The 18,675-nt window shown below is 37.8% G+C and overlaps 1 protein-coding gene across 1 annotated transcript in view; it reads right to left on the bottom strand.

Annotated features, from left to right (window-relative positions):
* Window positions 1–18,675, bottom strand: part of BAZ1A (bromodomain adjacent to zinc finger domain 1A) — a 95,689-nt gene that overhangs the window by 66,217 nt on the left and 10,797 nt on the right. Inside the window, exon 2 of the mRNA XM_079701198.1 lies at window positions 17,899–18,177. Within this exon, the coding sequence (XP_079557324.1) occupies window positions 17,899–18,177 (279 nt within the window). The remainder of the gene's footprint in view (window positions 1–17,898; window positions 18,178–18,675) is intronic.

Raw genomic sequence — 18,675 nt, forward strand, 5'->3', positions numbered from 1 at the left:
ACCAAATGAAAGCCTCACCAAAATACTTTAAAATTCCAATTAGTGTATTCAAATTAATAGATATTCAAAGTGTTTGTGGTCTCAGCTTTATGTTGATCTGACATACTGATGCCAACAGAGATGATACCCTCATGAGGAGGCAAGACAAACACACACAGACCAGAGAAAACAAAAACATGAAATATAATGAAAAGCCACCACAGACTTAGCAGCAAGTGACTTCTGTTTCAAAATGATAATAGTATTTTAGAACACTTAACTTGGCCTCAGTGTGAAGGATGGATAGGAAAGGAAGAAAAGCAGGCTTCTTGCCTTTCCTCTATCTTGCTGCCATCCTGAACAAGGAAAACAATGGTCACAACCTTGGGATGACAGAGCAGAAAATAGGAAAAAGCCTGGGTTCCTGACAACTTTGTAGACCTGCCCTAACACTACAACTTAAGTACTTAGTTTTACATGAGAGAGAAATTTCTATTTTGTTAATGTACCTAAAATTTTTCCTATTATAGGCACCCAAGTCAAATTCCAGCTGAGGAAAAGCAATATAAGCAATCTATTAGGTATACTAGGTATTTTTATTAAACAGTAATCAGTTTATAACCTGATTTATGTTAAATTTATTTTGAGTCAGAGTACTGCATTCTTAAACTCAGCCAAAAATGCTGAATAAGATTTTCAAACCTGAAAGTTACTGTGTCACTGGCAATACAGATTTTTCAAGTCATATTTGTTTCAGAAAACAAAGTCTGAAGTAGAAAAATAAATTTAACAACCTATGATTTGTGGGTGTGGCATAAAAGAGCAATGTGAGGGATCCCTGCAGTGACAGAAATATTCTGTACCATGATTATATTAATGTCAATATCCTGGTTGTGATACTGTACCACTGGGGGAAATTCTGTATTATTTTACAACTCTATGTGATTCTACAGTTATCTCAAAATAGAAAGTTTAGTTTAAAAATGCTAATGATAAACATTAAGAAAATATTAACTCCAATTAAGAGCATACATTTCACATCACAGGGGGAAAAATCAATAAAAGACGAAAGTAATGTATAGGTATCACTAAAAAGCTACAGTAAATAATGACATTGTAGTTTTGGCAGGATAGCCATACAGCTCAATAGAAGGGAGTCCAGAAATAGACCCAAAATTCCACTTATATTCATATTCTGGAAGGGGCAAAATTATAAGGACAGTAAACAGGTCAGTGGTTGCTAGAGTCTAGAAGGTGAGGGTAAGGGGTGACTACAAAGAGGCACAAAGGCCACTGGAGGGATTATGGGTTTGATCCCTGGTTGGGGAATTAAGACCCTGCAAGCCACGCAGTGCAGTGAAAAAAAAAAAAAAGCGCACAAAGGAAGGTAGTAAAAATGTGTGATGGGTTACACGACTATGTATCAAAAGTCAGAGTCAGAGCTATACAATAAAAAGGATAAACTATATCATAAGAAAGTAATATACTTTAAGCCTTATTAATTTAGACTACTTAGGATAAAGGCCTATCTGAATGTAAGTTATTTAATTTAAATTATCCTTTAACTTAAAAGTAAAACATTTATTCCTTTTCTTAAAACAATATATACGAAAATGGCTAACTGAAGTAGGTCTACTTGTTAGAACTTATTGAAGTATAGATGGGTCCCGCTATACTTATCAGAAGACTAGCCAGAGAATTCTTTGTAATGCAAAAACTCCATAAAGGGAGTCCTTTTCTATAATTTGTTTCCATTTCAACTATAAACATAATAGCATGTGGGATCCTCCCACACCGGGGCACGAACCCGCATCCCCTGCATCGGCAGGGGGACTCCCAACCACTGCACCACCAGGGAACCCCATAACAATTCATATTAAAATCCCTATTTTTCATGGAAAGAAGTTCAATATATTGGTGTTCTCTCTTACAACGTGAGATAAACAAATCAAATAAAGTCAGATGATTTCTGTACATCAAAATACAGTGCATAGGGCTTCCCTGGTGGTGCAGTGGTTAAGAATCCGCCTGCCAATGCAGGGGACACCGGTTTAAGCCCTGGTCCGGGAAGAGCCCACATGCCGTGGAGCAACTAAACCCATGCGCCGCAACTACTGAGCTTGTGCTCTAGAGCCCGCGAGCCACAACTACTGAAGCCCACGCGCCTAGAGCCCGTGCTCCACAACAAGAGAAGCCACTGCAGCTAGAGAAAGCCCGCGCACAGCAACGAAGACCCAACACGGCCAAAAGTAAATAAATTAAATAAATACATTTATTAAAAAAATACAGTGCACAAAAAATAACTACAAGAATTTGCAAAGAAATTATTATATAACTAACAAATTAAGATGACAAAATTATACTTATTACTTCCTGCATTCTCAAATTTTTTGAGCTGGAAGCTCAAACAAAATAACCCAAATATTTTCTATTATCCTTATGGTCAATAAGCATTCTTAATATGACAACAATGAAATCAACATGCTGACTGACTGACTGACTGACTATAAGTAGATAAAGAAAGATACAAAAACATCTTTATAAAGACAAACGGTAAACATCAGCCCATTCTAATGGCCAATCACAGCAAATTATTAATGGAGCACTAAATTAATTTAGCATTACAGTACCTTTTATTCATTCTATTTCAATGTTAGTGATATATTCACTAGCCACAAGTAAGACTTACCCTATGCCCTTTTTTTGCAGCTTTATTGAGAAATAATTGACATATATCACTGTATAAGCTTAAGGCATACAGCATGATGGTTTGATTTATACATACTGTGAAATGATTACCACAATAGGTTCAGCTAACATCCAGGAACTCATATAGTTAAAAAAAAAGAAAAGAAAAAAAAATTCTCCTTGTGATGAAAATTCTTAGGATTTAATCTCAACAACTTTCCTATATATCATGTAGCAGTGTTAACTATAGTCATCATGTTGTACATTACATCCCTAGTACTTACTTATAACTGGAAGTTTGGACCTTTTGACTACCCTTCCTCCAATTCCCGTCCCCTCTATGTCCTCCTAATGTATTTATCTTATTTAGTCCTTCATTAGTCATTCATATGTATTTTACTTATCTTTGCCCTACAAATTCTATTCCTACTACCAACGGACTACATAATGCTTGAGAACAATAAGTACTAATGCTTTTCTCATATTTGATTATCTGCTTGCATCTAACACAGTGGTTTTTCAGAGAAGATACTGAATTTAATTGGCTAAAACAAAAAATGACTCAAAACTATCCCATCAAGATTTATTTTCTTTACAGCAATAATCAGTATCTGAAATTATCCTGATTTGTGTTTTTCTCTCTTGCACTTGAATATAAGTCCCTAGTCCTTGTCTTATTCACTACCCCCTTCCCAATATCTACAATAGCACTGAGCACACAATGTTTATTGAATGAATCACAAAAACTTTGGCTTTGTGTATACTTTTAAGTACTAAATCAGAATATTCCCTACCACCTCTAAGAAAAAGTCATAAGGGGCTTCCCTGGTGGTGCAGTGGTTGGGAGTCCGCCTGCCGATGCAGGGGACAGGGGTTCTTGCCCCGGTCCGGGAAGATCCCACATGCCACGGAGCGGCTGGGCCGGTGAGCCATGGCCGCTGAGCCTGCGCATCCGGAGCCTGTGCTCCGCAAGGGGAGAGGCCACGGCAGTGAGAGGCCCGCGTACCGCAAAAAAAAAAAAAAAAAAAAAAAAAAAAAGAAAGAAAAAGTCATAAGTAATTGCATTTTTCATCCCTGGAAATTGTGCCAAAAGATAGAAAAACAATAAATAAATAAAAATTCTGGGACTCCCCTGGTGGTCCAGTGGTCAAGAACACACCTTCCAAAGCAGGGGACGCAGTTCTATCCCTGGTCGGGGAACATGCCATGGGGCAACTAAGCCCGCATGCCACAACTACTGAGCCCATGTGCTCTGGAGCCCCCGCGCCATAACTAGAGAGAAACCCGATCGCCCCAACAAAGATCTTGCATGCCGCAACTGAGACCCGATGCAGCCAAATAAATAAATAAAAATACTTTAAAAATCCTATGAAAAAAATACATTAAAAAACTTCTATTTTTCCCCATGCTTGCAGTCACCTTTTGTTGCCACTAGATAGCATTCTTTCACCTGCAAGCAAAATATTTGAAAAGAAGAAAGCTTAATCAGCTCAGAATGCAGAAGTAAAATAATTAAGGCACCCTCTGATAAGCACAGTGGTTAAAAATATAAATAGCAGGAGAACCTGTTTAAATGAAGGAGCTTTTTTCCCTTTGAATCAATGATCATAAAATGATGCTGATTTTCAGACACTCAACAATATGGATCACTCAGAGTGAATGATCAAAAGCTTAATCTAACCACATTATATACAAGCCTATGTTGCTTCACACTTTGACAGAAATTATAAAATGTGCAAATAAAGTGAAAAGTAAATAGTGAGTAATCAATAAGTACATTCAATTTATAATCTTTCAATCCTGCTTAAGGGCTATCTTTTAGTATGTCTTTCACACTCATTCCGCCCACACAGAAGCACTGCCTGTGCTTGATAACTTCATCACTTGTGACCTTGGGCAAGTTTTAGTTAATTAAGCTCTGTGTATGAACTCAACTGTAAAATAAGCAAATGAGTACCTATCACATATGGCTGTTGTGGAAATTAAATAAGATAGTATAAGTAAAAAGCTTAGAACAGTGCCTGGCATATAATAAGCTCTCAAAAGTTTACTGGTATTGTCATCATCTCCCTAAAATGACATATAGTGAACTCTGAAGAACAGTGACTGTGATGTAAGAAAATTAGGGACTGGCTACAAAAAAAAGATGAGTCATCACAGCTGGCAGGCTTTTCACTTGCCCCTGACAAGTACAGAAGGATCTAACATTTACTGAGTGCTTTATGTGTCAGGCACTATGCTGGGCTCCTGAAAAATATTAACCACTGTGCCAGACTGTTGCAGTTATGGCCCCCACTGAGTCACGGGCCTCCTTGATCCCCCTGCCCACACATTAACTCTGGATTTGCTCATGTGACTTGCTTTGGTCAATGGAACACTAGCAAACATCGAGCAAGCTGAGGCTTGATATGAGCTTGCACATAGGAGCTTTGCCTTCTCTTGCTGCTGGGAACTCTATTCCTACCCTGGGAACAAGTTTGGATTGGCCTCCTGAAGGATAAGAGGCCACATGAAAATACCCACCCGTCTGAGGCCTCAGACATGTCAGTAAGGCTAGAGTAAGCGACCTAGACAATACAGCCCCAGACAATAAGAACATTCCAGCCCACTATGGAATCATGAGACTATTGATTTAGGCCACTAAGTTTTGGGGGTGGTCTGTTATGCAGCAAAAGCTAACTAATACAACCACTATATGAATGTAGATATTACTTGCTTTACAGATTAGTAAAGAAGATTCCCAGAACTAGTAACTCAGTTTGGCTCCAAAGGCTTTTTCCACCATACCAAGCCACATCTACATGCTATACTCTGAGGTTCTAGATTCAAAGGGTATCTCTGGGGACTTTATTCTTTAACACTTATTTCAGCAGTAATCTTTCCTCTCTACCAGGAGTTAGCACACTATGGCCAATGGGGCAGATTCAACTCACTGCCTGTTTTGTATGGTCTACGAGCTAAGAATGGCTTTTACATTTTTAAATGGCTTAAAATAAAAATAAGAATATTTTGTGACATGTGAAAATAACATGGAATTCAAATTTCAGTGTTTATAAATAAAGAATTACTAGAATACAACCATGCTCATTCATTTATTGTCTATGGCTGCTTTTGCACTATAACAGCAGAGTTGGCTCGCTGTGACAGAGACCATATGGACATCGAAGTTTATAATATTTTCTATCTGGCCCTTTATTTTTTAAAAAGTGTGCCAACCTCTACTTGGAATTATTCTCTTGGGGTATGTTTTTAAGTTAAACAAAGGATTTTGCCTGGCCTTTAGTGATGAGCAGACTTTTTTTGTACTTTTATCTCTCCTTTTCCTTTCATTGAAAATTATTTTAGCTTATGTCATTTCTCTTAGTTCTCTTTTATCTTTGGACAATCTCTGAATTTGTCTAAGAAAGGCAGATAACCCCATTTTATTTATTTATTTATTTGAATTTTATTTATTTTTCTATACAGCAGGTTCTTATTAGTTATCCATTTTATGCATTTTAGTGTACACATGTCAATCCCAATCTCCCAATTCATCCCACCCCCCACCCCCCGCCGCTTTCCCCCCTTGGTGTCCATAGGTTTGTTCTCTGCATCCGTGTCTCTATTTCTGCCTCAGATAACCCCATTTTAAAAATGGTTATTCAGAACCACTGTGATCTTATATTGGCCGAATGGAACAGACCATAAAGGAGGTAGAAGATGATGTAGGAGAGAGATTTTATTCAGAAGACTTCTAACTTCCCAGACCTGAACCTGTGTAATAACCACGTAGAAATGGACTTCCCTTTTATTCCTAACAGGGATTTCAGGACAGAAGTAGCTATACATAGTCTTCTCTCTTTTGTGAGATTTGTCTCTAATATTCTCCTGCCATAGTGAACTAAGAACTTCAGGACTACTACTAGTCTACTTCACCATCCTGCTGCTAACCAATTCAATGAGACACAAATTGAAGTAAACATTGTTTTCCTTTTATAATAGAAAAGAAGTGAACCTCAATTTACTTGCCATCCCCCATTTTTTTTTTTTTTTTTTTTTTTTTTTTTTTTTTTGCGGTAGGCGGGCCTCTCACTATTGTGGTCTCTCCCGTTGCGGAGCACAGGCTCTGGACATGCAGGCTCAGGGGCCATGGCTCATGGGCCCAGCCGCTCCACGGCATGTGGGATCTTCCTGGACTGGGGCATGAACCCGTGTCCCCTGCACTGGCAGGCGGACTCTCAACCACTGCGCCACCAGGGAAGTCCTGCCATCCCCCATTTTTATCACTTTTCTTACTACAGTAAGACATCCACAATAAAGACCTTAAGTCCTGGTAGAGACTCAGCTGACCCTTTGCACTTGGTATTAGTGCAGAGGATCAATAAAGGTTGCCACAGAAACCAACCACCCTCCTCCAACATTTACCATTCAAAGACTTTTGAGAGGCATTAGGCAGATCCTCTTAATGGCCAATGCAAATTTGAAGGTCCTGAGAACACTGAAGAAAATGAATACATTTGTATGAGATCAGTCTAAACTTCACTGAACTATTTTGTTAAGAATAGAACAGTTGAATTCATACAGAAATATTTACAACAGAAGCTTTATATGTTATTTGAATTAAACACGTTCAGAAAAACAAATTCATTTTCATTTATTTTTGTGGCTACTTAATAGGGATTTTTAGGATATAAAAAGGGTTTCCCAGGATGGCCTCCAATTTATATTATTATACAAGTAAATAAGGATTCTAAATTTTAACTGTTCAACTTGCAACAACAATCCAGCAGTCAGTCAGGCTGTAAGTCTGGGTCTCTGATACACACAACAATATATATCTAAAGAAGACTCTAACTAGGAATTCCAAAGAAAGAACAGCTGTCCCAAATAGCCTTTTTTTTCTATTAATAATTATATCATCAGCATACTAGGGTCATCAGGAACTAAAGACTAAAACAACAATTTGAGGATGTTCCTTAGGACTCTCCTAGGCTAAGAACAAGGAATTTTGACCTTAAAAGGGCAGTAGTATAAGCTGACCAGTAGAAAGCCTTCTATTTGAAAGAACTATAATAAACTTAATTAATATATGTTGTTAAAAGTTATATATTATATCTGCACCTAAATAAGAAGCCTTCCTCCTCAATCCCTTCTACTAATTTATATTTTTCTCTGTCTTCAAATTTCTAGTCAAATAACCCTTTTCCAAAAACTTCTCCTTGGATTAATCCCACCTGGATCCACTCACTGATATCCAAGCATGTATGTTTAAATCAAAATAACTGTACTGTTCCTCACTTACACCTTTTATGTTCATCTTATCTCCTCAATATATTTAGTATTTCCCTTTGTCCTCAACATTAATGCATTTTAATTAATTATGATTCACTAATATCATTTAGGTTAGCAATACAAAAAAGAGCTCAAAGATTAAAAAGTCCATTTTCTCATTTCCAATTCTAATATATAATAAGTACCTACTCTCTATATTTTAGGTTTTTATGCTAATTTTCTTTTATTCATTAGACTAAAGTGCTTGAAGCATTCCACCAATGCAACATAGAAAGCCACAGGGAATATACCTTGATATCTGAATAGATAAGAGCTCCAGGTGGCTGGTCTCTATTTGATGCCAAAATTGATATCAGTTTGTAAGATTAAAAAGAATTTCATAATCTTCATTTTACAAGGCAGTTCTAAAACCAATACTGAACTGTAGTATCTTATGCTTCTTAACTAGATAGCATTTCTAACTGTTAAATCTAAATAGTATGGGGATAATATGTGGGAAAATCTAGCTATCAGTGAAACTCCGGTGCAAATCCAATTCTGCTATTGTATTGATTTAACCTACACTGGAGAAAAGGTCTGTCATTAAGTCATAGGTCAGAGATTATGTGGAAGAAAACGCAGTTCATTATTTTCAAAGAGCAAATTCATACAAGGCTAACAAAAGGAATAACTTTCTCCATCCTCAGAAAAAGGCAATATTCCAAGTAAGCTTTTTAGGAACACACAGTTTAGCGAGTTTATGCAAAACCAATTAAAAATGGTGCATGTGGTTTTCTAATGTAAGAAGACATCCAAATCATTACTAAGTGAAAGAGCTACTTTTTTTTTTAATTAAGTGTAGTATAGAAAAAAAGAGAACTATGCACTAATTTTTTGACTGTGGTTATCTCTGAAAGGAGCATTTGGGAAATGCACTCCAGGCCTTTACCTTTTACTTTCCTCTCCTGTATATAAAGTTTTATAGGAAAAAAAAAGCAGATATTAAAAAAATTATAAACTTCAGCCTTGATAAGCAGAGCATATAATTTTTTTTTAATTTAAAGACTTTGGTTTTTTAGAGCAGCTTTAGATTCACTGCAAAATTGAGAGGAAGACAGAGATCTCCCATATACTCCCTGCCCCTGCCACATGCATAACCCCTCTATCAATATCCCACACCAGAGAAGTAACACTTGTTAACAATCAATGCACCTATGTTAACACATCATTATCACCTGAAGTCCATAGTTTACATTAAGTTTCACCATTGGTGCTGTACATTCTATGGGTTTGGACAAATGTACCCATCATAGTACCACCGGGTATTTTACACATCCTCTGTGCTCAACCTGTTCATCTCCCCTCTACCCCATTCAACCCCTGGCAACCACCGATCTTTTCATTGTCTCCATAGTTTTGCCTTTTCTAGAAAGCCATATAGTAGAAATCATACCATACATATCCTTTTCAGATTGGCTTTTTTCACTTAGTAATATGCATTTAAGGCTCGTCCATGTCTTTTCATGCTTGAAGGCTCATTTCTTTTTAGCACTGAATAATATTCCATTGTCTGGATGTACTGCTGTTTATTTATTCATTCATCTACTAAAGGATATCTTGGTGCTTCCAACTTTTGGCAATTATTAATAAAGCTGCTATAAACATTCATGTGCAGGTTTTGTGTGGACATAGTTTTCAACTCTTTCAGGTAAATACCAACAAACAAATAACCTTTTCAAAAATTCTGGGTCACCCATCAATATCATGAGAATTAAAATGAAAGCATCTAGCACACTGCCTAGCATACAGAAAAAGTTCAATAAATGCTAGCATATTTTTATTCTGCAACGTTTTCTAACGTTACCAAATTATATACTGAGCCAGGCCAGTATAGTTTGCAGTTAATGTTTACTCTATCTCCTCCTTTGCTATAAGGTGCCACTTCTTGCTTGGGTTGGCCAAAAAGCTCGTAACATCTTACAGGAAAACCCGAATGAACTTTTTGGCCAACCCAATACTTTTAGAAGTACCTTCTCACCTGCTGCTTCACATTTCCTATGAATCTTTCAGCTCCCAGAACATCTTGACTGTGCTTATAAAATGTCTGAAAACAAGTTGCCCAAAGCCTACTTTTAACTAAAAAAAATTACCAAATATACAATTATATTCTGACTCATTTTTAAAAATCCTTTCAAACTCTAGTCCTTTCTTTACACTGAACGATGACTCAACAGTCCAAAATGTTTTTTGTTGCGTGATTTCTACCTCCTTTTTCCTGATTCAATTCACCAGTTCTAGGGCTGGGGAGAGAAGATGAGTTTATCATGCAATTATTTGAGTTCTAATTCACCATCCTCCTAATCCTTTATTAAACAATGGTTACCAGGCTTGTCAAAAAAAAAAAAAGATAAAGTTACTTGAAACTTGGATGTCTTGAAAACTACTTGTGTAGCATTTTTAGAATATCACATACAAATGAGGGATGATTGTCTTCAAAAACAAACAACTATGTCTTTCTAAGACACTGATATTGTTAACTATGGGGTTTCTGCTCAGAGTTGCAACAGAGAAATTTGATTCCAAGTTACAGTGTCCCAGGCAGCTACTGTAGCCTCACATCACTACTGGCATATCCCAACAAACAAACAAAAACAAAACAAAACTGCATGACCACCAATAAACAGATTCAAATACTAACAAGACACCTACATCAAAAGGTAATATTGGGACTTCCCTGGTGGCGCAGTGGATGGGACTCCGTGCTCCCAATGCAGGGGGCCCGGGTTCGATCCCTGGGGAGGGAATTAGATCCCACACCCATGCTGCAAATAGGAGTTCGCATGCCGCAACTAGGAGTTCGCATGCCACAACTAAGGAGCCTGCCTGCAGCAACTAAGACCCGGCGCAACCAAATAAATAAATATTTTTTAAAAGGCAATATTATATAATACAGCTTTTAAAAATTCACATTCATTATGTCATTTTACCCTGTGAGGCAACCCTGTAAGGCGGGGGGTCCATTTAACACATGAAAAAAGACTAACACTTAAGAGTTTAAATTACTTGCACAGAACCATACAGCTAATCACAAATGGCAGAATCCAAAATCAAGGACACAGTGATACTGAGAAAGAAATAATTTTGTAAGTCAGCCCTATCTGAATTTAAATCCTACAGTTTACTACTTGTAAGATTAGAATGGACGCTCCATGACTTTGCCTTGTTCACTGCTGTATCTCCAGTGTCTGGAACAGTGCAAGTATCAATAAGTAACAGGTATCATTAAATACATGGTAAACAACTATCAAAAAAAACACAACTTCTTTGGATCTCTGTTTCCTCATCTGTAAATAGAAACTGTAAGTCCTTGTCTCATATCTGCTGATATAATGTATATTCAAAGCATCTAGTAGTTATTTAAGAATTAACAGACCTGACTACCAGTTTAGTGTTTTCTTCACAAGACCAGCCATCCTCTCACTTTTCCCATAGGCTCCAAGGAAGCAGCAGAAAACAAATGGCAGCATGATTGGCAGGCAAGCTGGTGGTAATCAGGATGGGGCATGTAAAGAACTAAACTGGTGTGGTTCAGTCAAGTAGTCTGCTGTTCTCTTTACTTCATCTGCCATAGCAATGACAAAGGATCTTCTAGAAGAATCTGCCTGCAGATTGCCAATTTCAAAACAGAAAGTCTTGGTGGGGAGGGAAGCACCTAATCTATACGAGTAAGGTGCAAAAGGAAGAGAGGGAGGGATATCTAAAGGTAAATGAGACAATAAGAATACTGAAGTGAGAAGATCCAGAGTACCCATACTGAAATAATTCAGCCTAAGAATGCACCCATCCACTTCTCTGTAACATAGCGTATTCTTTCCAGTAAATCTAATCCAGTAATTCTAATGGATGAAGAAGTCTTTAGGACCACTGCTAAGTTCTGCCAACACAGATAGAAACAAAAGGTATATGTTATTGACAAGTGGCACAAAAGTTAAAAGCAAAGGGAAATGGTGCTGCAAATGGTACCATAAAGAATGTGAGGGCTTCCCTGGTGGTGCAGTGGTTGAGAGTCCGCCTGCCGATGCAGGGGACATGGGTTCGTGCCCCGGTCCGGGAAGATCCCGCATGCCGCGGAGCGGCTAGGCCCGTGAGCCATGGCTGCTGAGCCTGCGCGTCCGGAGCCTGTGCTCCGCAACGGGAGAGGCCACAACAGTGAGAGGCCTGCGTACCGCAAAAAAAAAAAAAAAAAAAGAATGTGAAAAGACAACTCACAGAATGGGAGCAAATATCTGCAAATCATATATCTGCTAAGGGACTTATACCCCAAATCACAAAGAACTCTTACAACTCGGTAATAAAAAGATAAATAACCCAATTTAAAGATGGGCAAAGGACCAGAGAAGACATTTTTCCAAAGAAGATACACAAATGATCAATAAGTACATAAAATGATGCTCAACATTATTAGTCACTAGGGAAATGCAAATCAAAACTACAATGAGATACCACTTCACACCCACTAGGATGGCAAAATAAAAAAGACGGACAATAATAAATTGTCCATACATATGGCTTGATGAGGATGTGGACAAACTGGAACTCTCATACATTGCTAGTAGGAATGTAAAATGATGCAACTGCTTTGGAAAAGTTTGGAGATTCCTCAAATGCTAAACATAGAGTTACCAAATGACTTAGCAATTCTACTTCTAGGTATATACCCAAGAGAACTGTAAACATATGTTCACACAAAAACTTGTACAGAAATGTTTGTAACAGCATTATTTATAATTGTCCAAAAGTGGAAGCTCAAATATCTATTAACTGACAAATGGATAAACAAAATGTGATAGATCCATACAGTAGAATGTGTTTATCAATAAAAAGAAATAAAATACTGACACATGCTACAACTCAGATGAACCTTGAAAACATTATAGTTAAGTGCAAGAAACCAAACACAGAAAGGTACATACTTTATGACTCCACATATATGAAATGTCCAGAATAGGCAAACCCACAGAGACAGAAAACAGATTAGCAGTTGCCAGGGGCTGAGGGGAGAGTGCAGTGGGGAGGGCCTGCTAATTGGTACAGGACTTATTGGGGTCATGAAAATATTCTGGAATTAGTGGAAATCATCACATAACTAAAACCCACTGAGTTGTACACTTTAAATGGGCAAATTTTACAGTGTGTGAATCATATCTCAATAAAGCACATTTAACTTAAAAAGCAGAGGGAGATGTATGTCCTGTGGAAGCAAATTCTTCTAACGTCACATTCTAACTTTCAAAGAGTGGAAAGTGGGAGTAGGAGCACAGTCATCTCATACTGTGGATCCTATGGATCCCATGAAGATAGTAAGTGCCTGCTATTTCTCAGCCACTGGGAGAAATCCACTGAATTCTCTAAATAAGCCCTGTAAGGATAAGCCTCAAGCCACAGTCAGATACAGAAGCCACAGGAGCCTGCAGATAAAAGTCAACAGGGATACTGAGGAAACTCAACCTGGAGCTTCTCTCATCACCGAAGCTGGATTTGCCCTAGTTGACCCCCTGAGGACGCCAGAACCTTATCACTAGCATCATCACCTCAAAACTGAACTCAATCCCAAAGTTACACAAGCAGATGTGAAGCCAAAAGGGACACATGTTCCTTGGGGTCTAGAGCACTTTCCAAATGAAAAACATCATGCCAAGTCCTCTCCTCATATCAGTGTAATAGAATAAGAGTTTACAAGCATGACAGAGCACCAAAAAAATCAAAATGGAAAAAGATGGACTCTTTTTACTTGTCATTTATTGAATACTTGCTGTGTGCATGGAACATCACATACAGCATCTCAGTCAATCTTCACAATAATTCTACTACATACACAAAGAAGAGATAAGTGATGTTAAATAACTTCCCCAAAAGTTACACAAGTAGTACGTAGATGGGAGAGGTACAATTCCAACCAAAGGAAATCTAGTCAAGTTTATATATTTAAGTTATTTTAACTGAAATTTAAGTTAAAAAGGTGAAAGGATAAAGGTGTATGCAGGAACTAGTATCGAAAGTTGAAGAAATCTCAAGTCAGGCTTGAAGCTTAATTATAATATAAAATAATAGAAAACCTAGCCAATAATAGAAGAAAAATACTAACTTCCATATAACCCTCTTGGGCCAACAGGAGCATTATTCCCCTAGTAAAATGCCACTATATTCTACTTATATAGCAATTCAAAAATGTGCACCCCACACACACACTCTCATTTTAGTCTCACAATAACCTGAAAGGATGTCATTGTCCAACAAGGTCAGTCTGACTCCAAAGCCTAAACCCTTCACTATCACACAATTCTGCTTCCCATAAAACGAGAAAACTTTTCTCAAACTATAAACAAACATCAAAGATAAAGGTATTCTATTAAAATCAAGTGTTGAATGTGTATTTATTGAAGTTTTATTCATTATTCCTTAGTTCTATCATTATTCTTTATACATATTTTTAAGTCCTTTTTTTTTGTGTGGTACGCGGGCCTCTCACTGTTGTGGCCTCTCCCGTTGTGGAGCACAGGCTCTGGACACGCAGGCCCAGCGACCATGGCTCACGGGCCCAGCCGCTCCGCGGCATGTGGGATCCTCCTGGACCGGGACACAAACCCATGTCCCCTGCATTGGCAGGCGGACTCTCAACCACTGAGCCACCAGGGAAGCCCCAAAGTCCTTTTTACATTTACCGCACATTTAAGAAAAAGCAAAAAATGAAACAAAAATATTTGTAACAAAGTGACAAAGAGTTTAATATGCCTAGTATTTAACAAAGATCTTTCATAAATCTACTGATGACAAAAAAGCCAAAAGGAAAATGAGCAAAGGATCTGAAAAGCAAATAAACATTGAGATATCATCAGATTTGGCAAAGATGAAAAGACTAAAATAACCAGTGTTAGTGTGAGTGTAGGAAACCCAGGCCTAGCCTCTATGGCACTCTGGACCTGGATGCTCCTGAATTACCTCATTCATACATTTATTTTAATACCCGGCAAGTTGACATGTTTGTCTCTCCTTTCACTGAACTCTTTAAGGACATCTTAATCCTTGTTATATCCCCAGTAACTAGTGTCTAGCCTCTAAGTGACACTCATGAATCACCTAAGCAATATGTCCGTGAAAGGCAAAATCAGAGCAGTCAGAAATATCTGGGTCTGAGATGAGAGCAAAGATGGCTAGACTCTGATAGTATTACTTCCTGAGGCCTCTGCATCTTACCATCTACCCAGCTGCTGAAGGCAAAAAAGTCAATGAGTCATCCAAGATTTCTCCTTTCCCGCACAAAGATTAAGAATGGCCAGTAAGCCAGAAGAAGTGTGTTTTCTTTTTTTCTTTTTGAGGTTCACATTGAATCCACTATAGGATTCTTTTTTAAAAAACAATTAATTAATTAATTTTATTTTTGGCTGCATTGGGTCTTCATTGCTGCACGCGGGTTTTCTCTAGTTACAGCAAGCGAGGGCTATTCTTCGTTGCAGTGCGTGGACTTCTCAGTGCAGTGGCTTCCCTTGTTGCGGAGCACAGGCTCTAAGTGCATGGGCTTCAGTAGTTGTGGCACGAGGGCTCAGTAGTTGTGGCTCACCAGCTCTAGAGTGCAGGCTCAGTAGTTGTGGCACATGGGCTTAGTTGCTCCACGGCATGTTGGATCTTCCCAGACCAGGGATCCAACCTGTGTCCCCTGCATTGGTAGGAGGGTTCTTAACCTCTGTGCCACCAGGGAAGTCTGAAGGAGTATGTTTCTAATGAATAATCAATAAAATTGTGACTCTCAGATTTCCCATTTCTACAATGTACCCTAGTTTACTACTGTCATTAAAGCTACAACTATCTGAAGCCCATTTTTAAGGTACAACCAAAAAAAGCTATACAAAAAACACTGAACAACTGTATTTCTAGACGTAAGCAATACTTAACCTAATGTTAAAGGTTAACGTATCCCAATGATTTTTAAGTTAGAAAACACTTTTGGCATAAGTCAAATAAAATAATGACTATAAGGAGAAAAAAAAATTGTCCTGGTCCCCAAACAGGCCCTATTATACCTTTTGGTGATATAGATTGGTATGTTCTTGGTGGGATTACTGGTGACATATCAATCTTTCCTCTTGAAAATAAAGATCTTTTTTCCCAAAAGTCATGAGACAAATGAAAAATCCTTCAATTTTTATCATTTGTTGCTTCTACAGTTAAAAAAGGAACTTCTTCAATTCTTCACCAAAATCAAATCCAAGCAAATTCAGATCTTAATATAAACACCTCCTGGATTTTTAAGATTCATGCAGAGTAGCATTTAATAACTAAAATGGATTATATTAAAGACATTATTCTGAAATTATATAAAAACTCATGATGATTCTCCAAAATAAGATAATAAAGAACATAATTACTGACATATAATTAAGAACATATATAGTAAGTTTTGACTGCTAAAGTTTAAAATTCAAAAAGAGGGACTTCCCTGGTGGTCCAGTGGTTAAGAATCAGCCTTCCAATGCAGGGGACGTGGGTTTGATCCCTGGTCTGGGAACTAGGATCCCACATGCTGCGGGGCAACTAAGCCTGTGTGCCACAACTACTGAGCCCACGTGCCACAAAGAAGAGCCCATGCACCACAACGAAAGATCCCACATGCTGCAACTAAGACCCAATGCAGCCAAATAAATATATAAATAAATAAATATTAAAAAAATAAAATTCAAAAAGAAAAAAATTTTCATTCAGGTTAACAAAGGGGAAAAAGCATCCCAAAATAGTCACTGCCTCAAAAGTCAGGAGGCTATAAAAAGTTTTAATGCAGGGCTTCCCTGGTGGCGCAGTGGTTGAGAGTCCGCCTGCCGATGCGGGGGACACGGGTTCATGCCCCAGTCTGGGAAGATCCCACATGCCGCGGAGCGGCTGGGCCCGTGAGCCATGGCCGCTGAGCCTGCGCGTCCGGAGCCTGTGCTCCGCAATGGGAGAGGCCACAGCAGTGAGAGGCCCGCGTACTGCAAAAAAAAAAAAAAAAAAAGTTTTAATGCAAATAAGGATTACTGTAATAAATATCAGTGACTAGCCAATCATAAATGCTTAAGATTTCAGGAAAGCAATGATACTTTTTTTTTTTTTTTTTTTTTTTTTTGCGGTACGCGGGCCTCTCAACTGTTGTGGCCTCTCCCGTCGTGGAGCACAGGCTCCGGACGCGCAGGCTCAGCGGCCATGGCTCATGGGCCCAGCTGCTCCGTGGCATGTGGGATCTTCCCGCACCGGGGCACGAACCCGCGTCCCCTGCATCGGCAGGCGGACTCTCAACCACTGCGCCACCAGGGAAGCCCAGCAATGATACTTTTTAATTTAGTGCCATAGATAAACTCAATTTAACTTTGCAATATGAAAAACCCACTTTTTTCTTGAAGACCTGGGTAAGAGAGAAGAGAACTTAATAGAGTATATAAAATTCAGTCTTCATCTTATCAAAGAACTACTAAAACCCAGCAAGAAATACAGGCATATTTACACTAATAGGTAACATAATGAGAACACAGTAGATATCTTTAAGGTTTTTTACTCTTAAATAGAGGTGAAACTTGGATATAATAGAACATATAGTAAATAAAAAAAGAGAAGGAAGGTGGTTTATAAAGTAATGGACTAATCTTCAAGATATTTTGAGTGAAAAAAGGTATAAACTACAGTATGTTACCTTTCGCGTTGAAAGTAGCAGGAGATTGATTGTGTGTGTGTGTGCGTGCACACGCATATGTACATATTTTTGGTGGTCTTATATAAAAATTAGCTTTGGAAAAATACACAAGAAACTGTTAACACAAGGGCTATCTTGGGGGAGGGTAACATGGTAGGTGGAAAATAGTAAAAGGTAAGCTTTTCCTCAGTTCATCCCTGTGTGTACTTTGAATTTGATCAATGTGAATGTATGTATAAGAAAAGAAAAAATTAAAAGTACTTTACCTTGCACCATTGTTCCTAATGACTTCCACAGTTTCTTCAACAAAATATCGATCCTTGACATACGCAAAAATATCATCACAAATTTCATGTAAGCGTGAACGATGGGTAAGGTTGGTCAAGTATAAAACTGGAATAATTAGTGGTTCTGGAAAACTCTGAAGATTCTCTCTTGCTTTTTTTTCTGACTCAAGTGCTTCCTGATAGGTCAGTCCAGGTCTACCCGTCACAGCACAACTCCACACCAGACTGTTGCACAGAATGGTTCGTTCAAAAAAGTCACTGATTAAAAAACAAAAACAAAAATCCATTACCTATCATTTCACAAATTTTACATTAAAAGCTGATAAAGGATTGTTCCTTTATTGCAAAATTTTACATAGACTCATAGAACTCAAACAAAAGTTTAGTAACTGGTCAACTTACACATTAATATTACAAACATAAGAAAAAGTATATTTAAACTAGACATTTATATTTTGCAATTTACAGGTACATTCAGCCAAAATTGGACTTTGATTTCTATCAGTTTTGAAACTGAAGTGAAACAAAATTAACTCAACCTTTCTTTTTTCCTTCTAATTTTTAAGCTTTTTGTTCCAAAGCAGTCAAAACATTGTCAATTCAAGCACTTAACTATGAATTTTGAAAGGCTTTAACATAATAGTGAAAAACTGGGAAATCTAAGCATCAAACAATAAGAGAAAAGTTAAATAAATTATAGTACTTCATATAATGAAAAATCAGTCATGAAACAGAAGGAGAGTTCTTAAATAACGT

The sequence above is a fragment of the Hyperoodon ampullatus genome, assembly GCF_949752795.1.
Source record: "Hyperoodon ampullatus genome assembly, chromosome: 3".
In the NCBI taxonomy this organism is placed as follows: Eukaryota; Metazoa; Chordata; class Mammalia; order Artiodactyla; family Ziphiidae; genus Hyperoodon; species Hyperoodon ampullatus.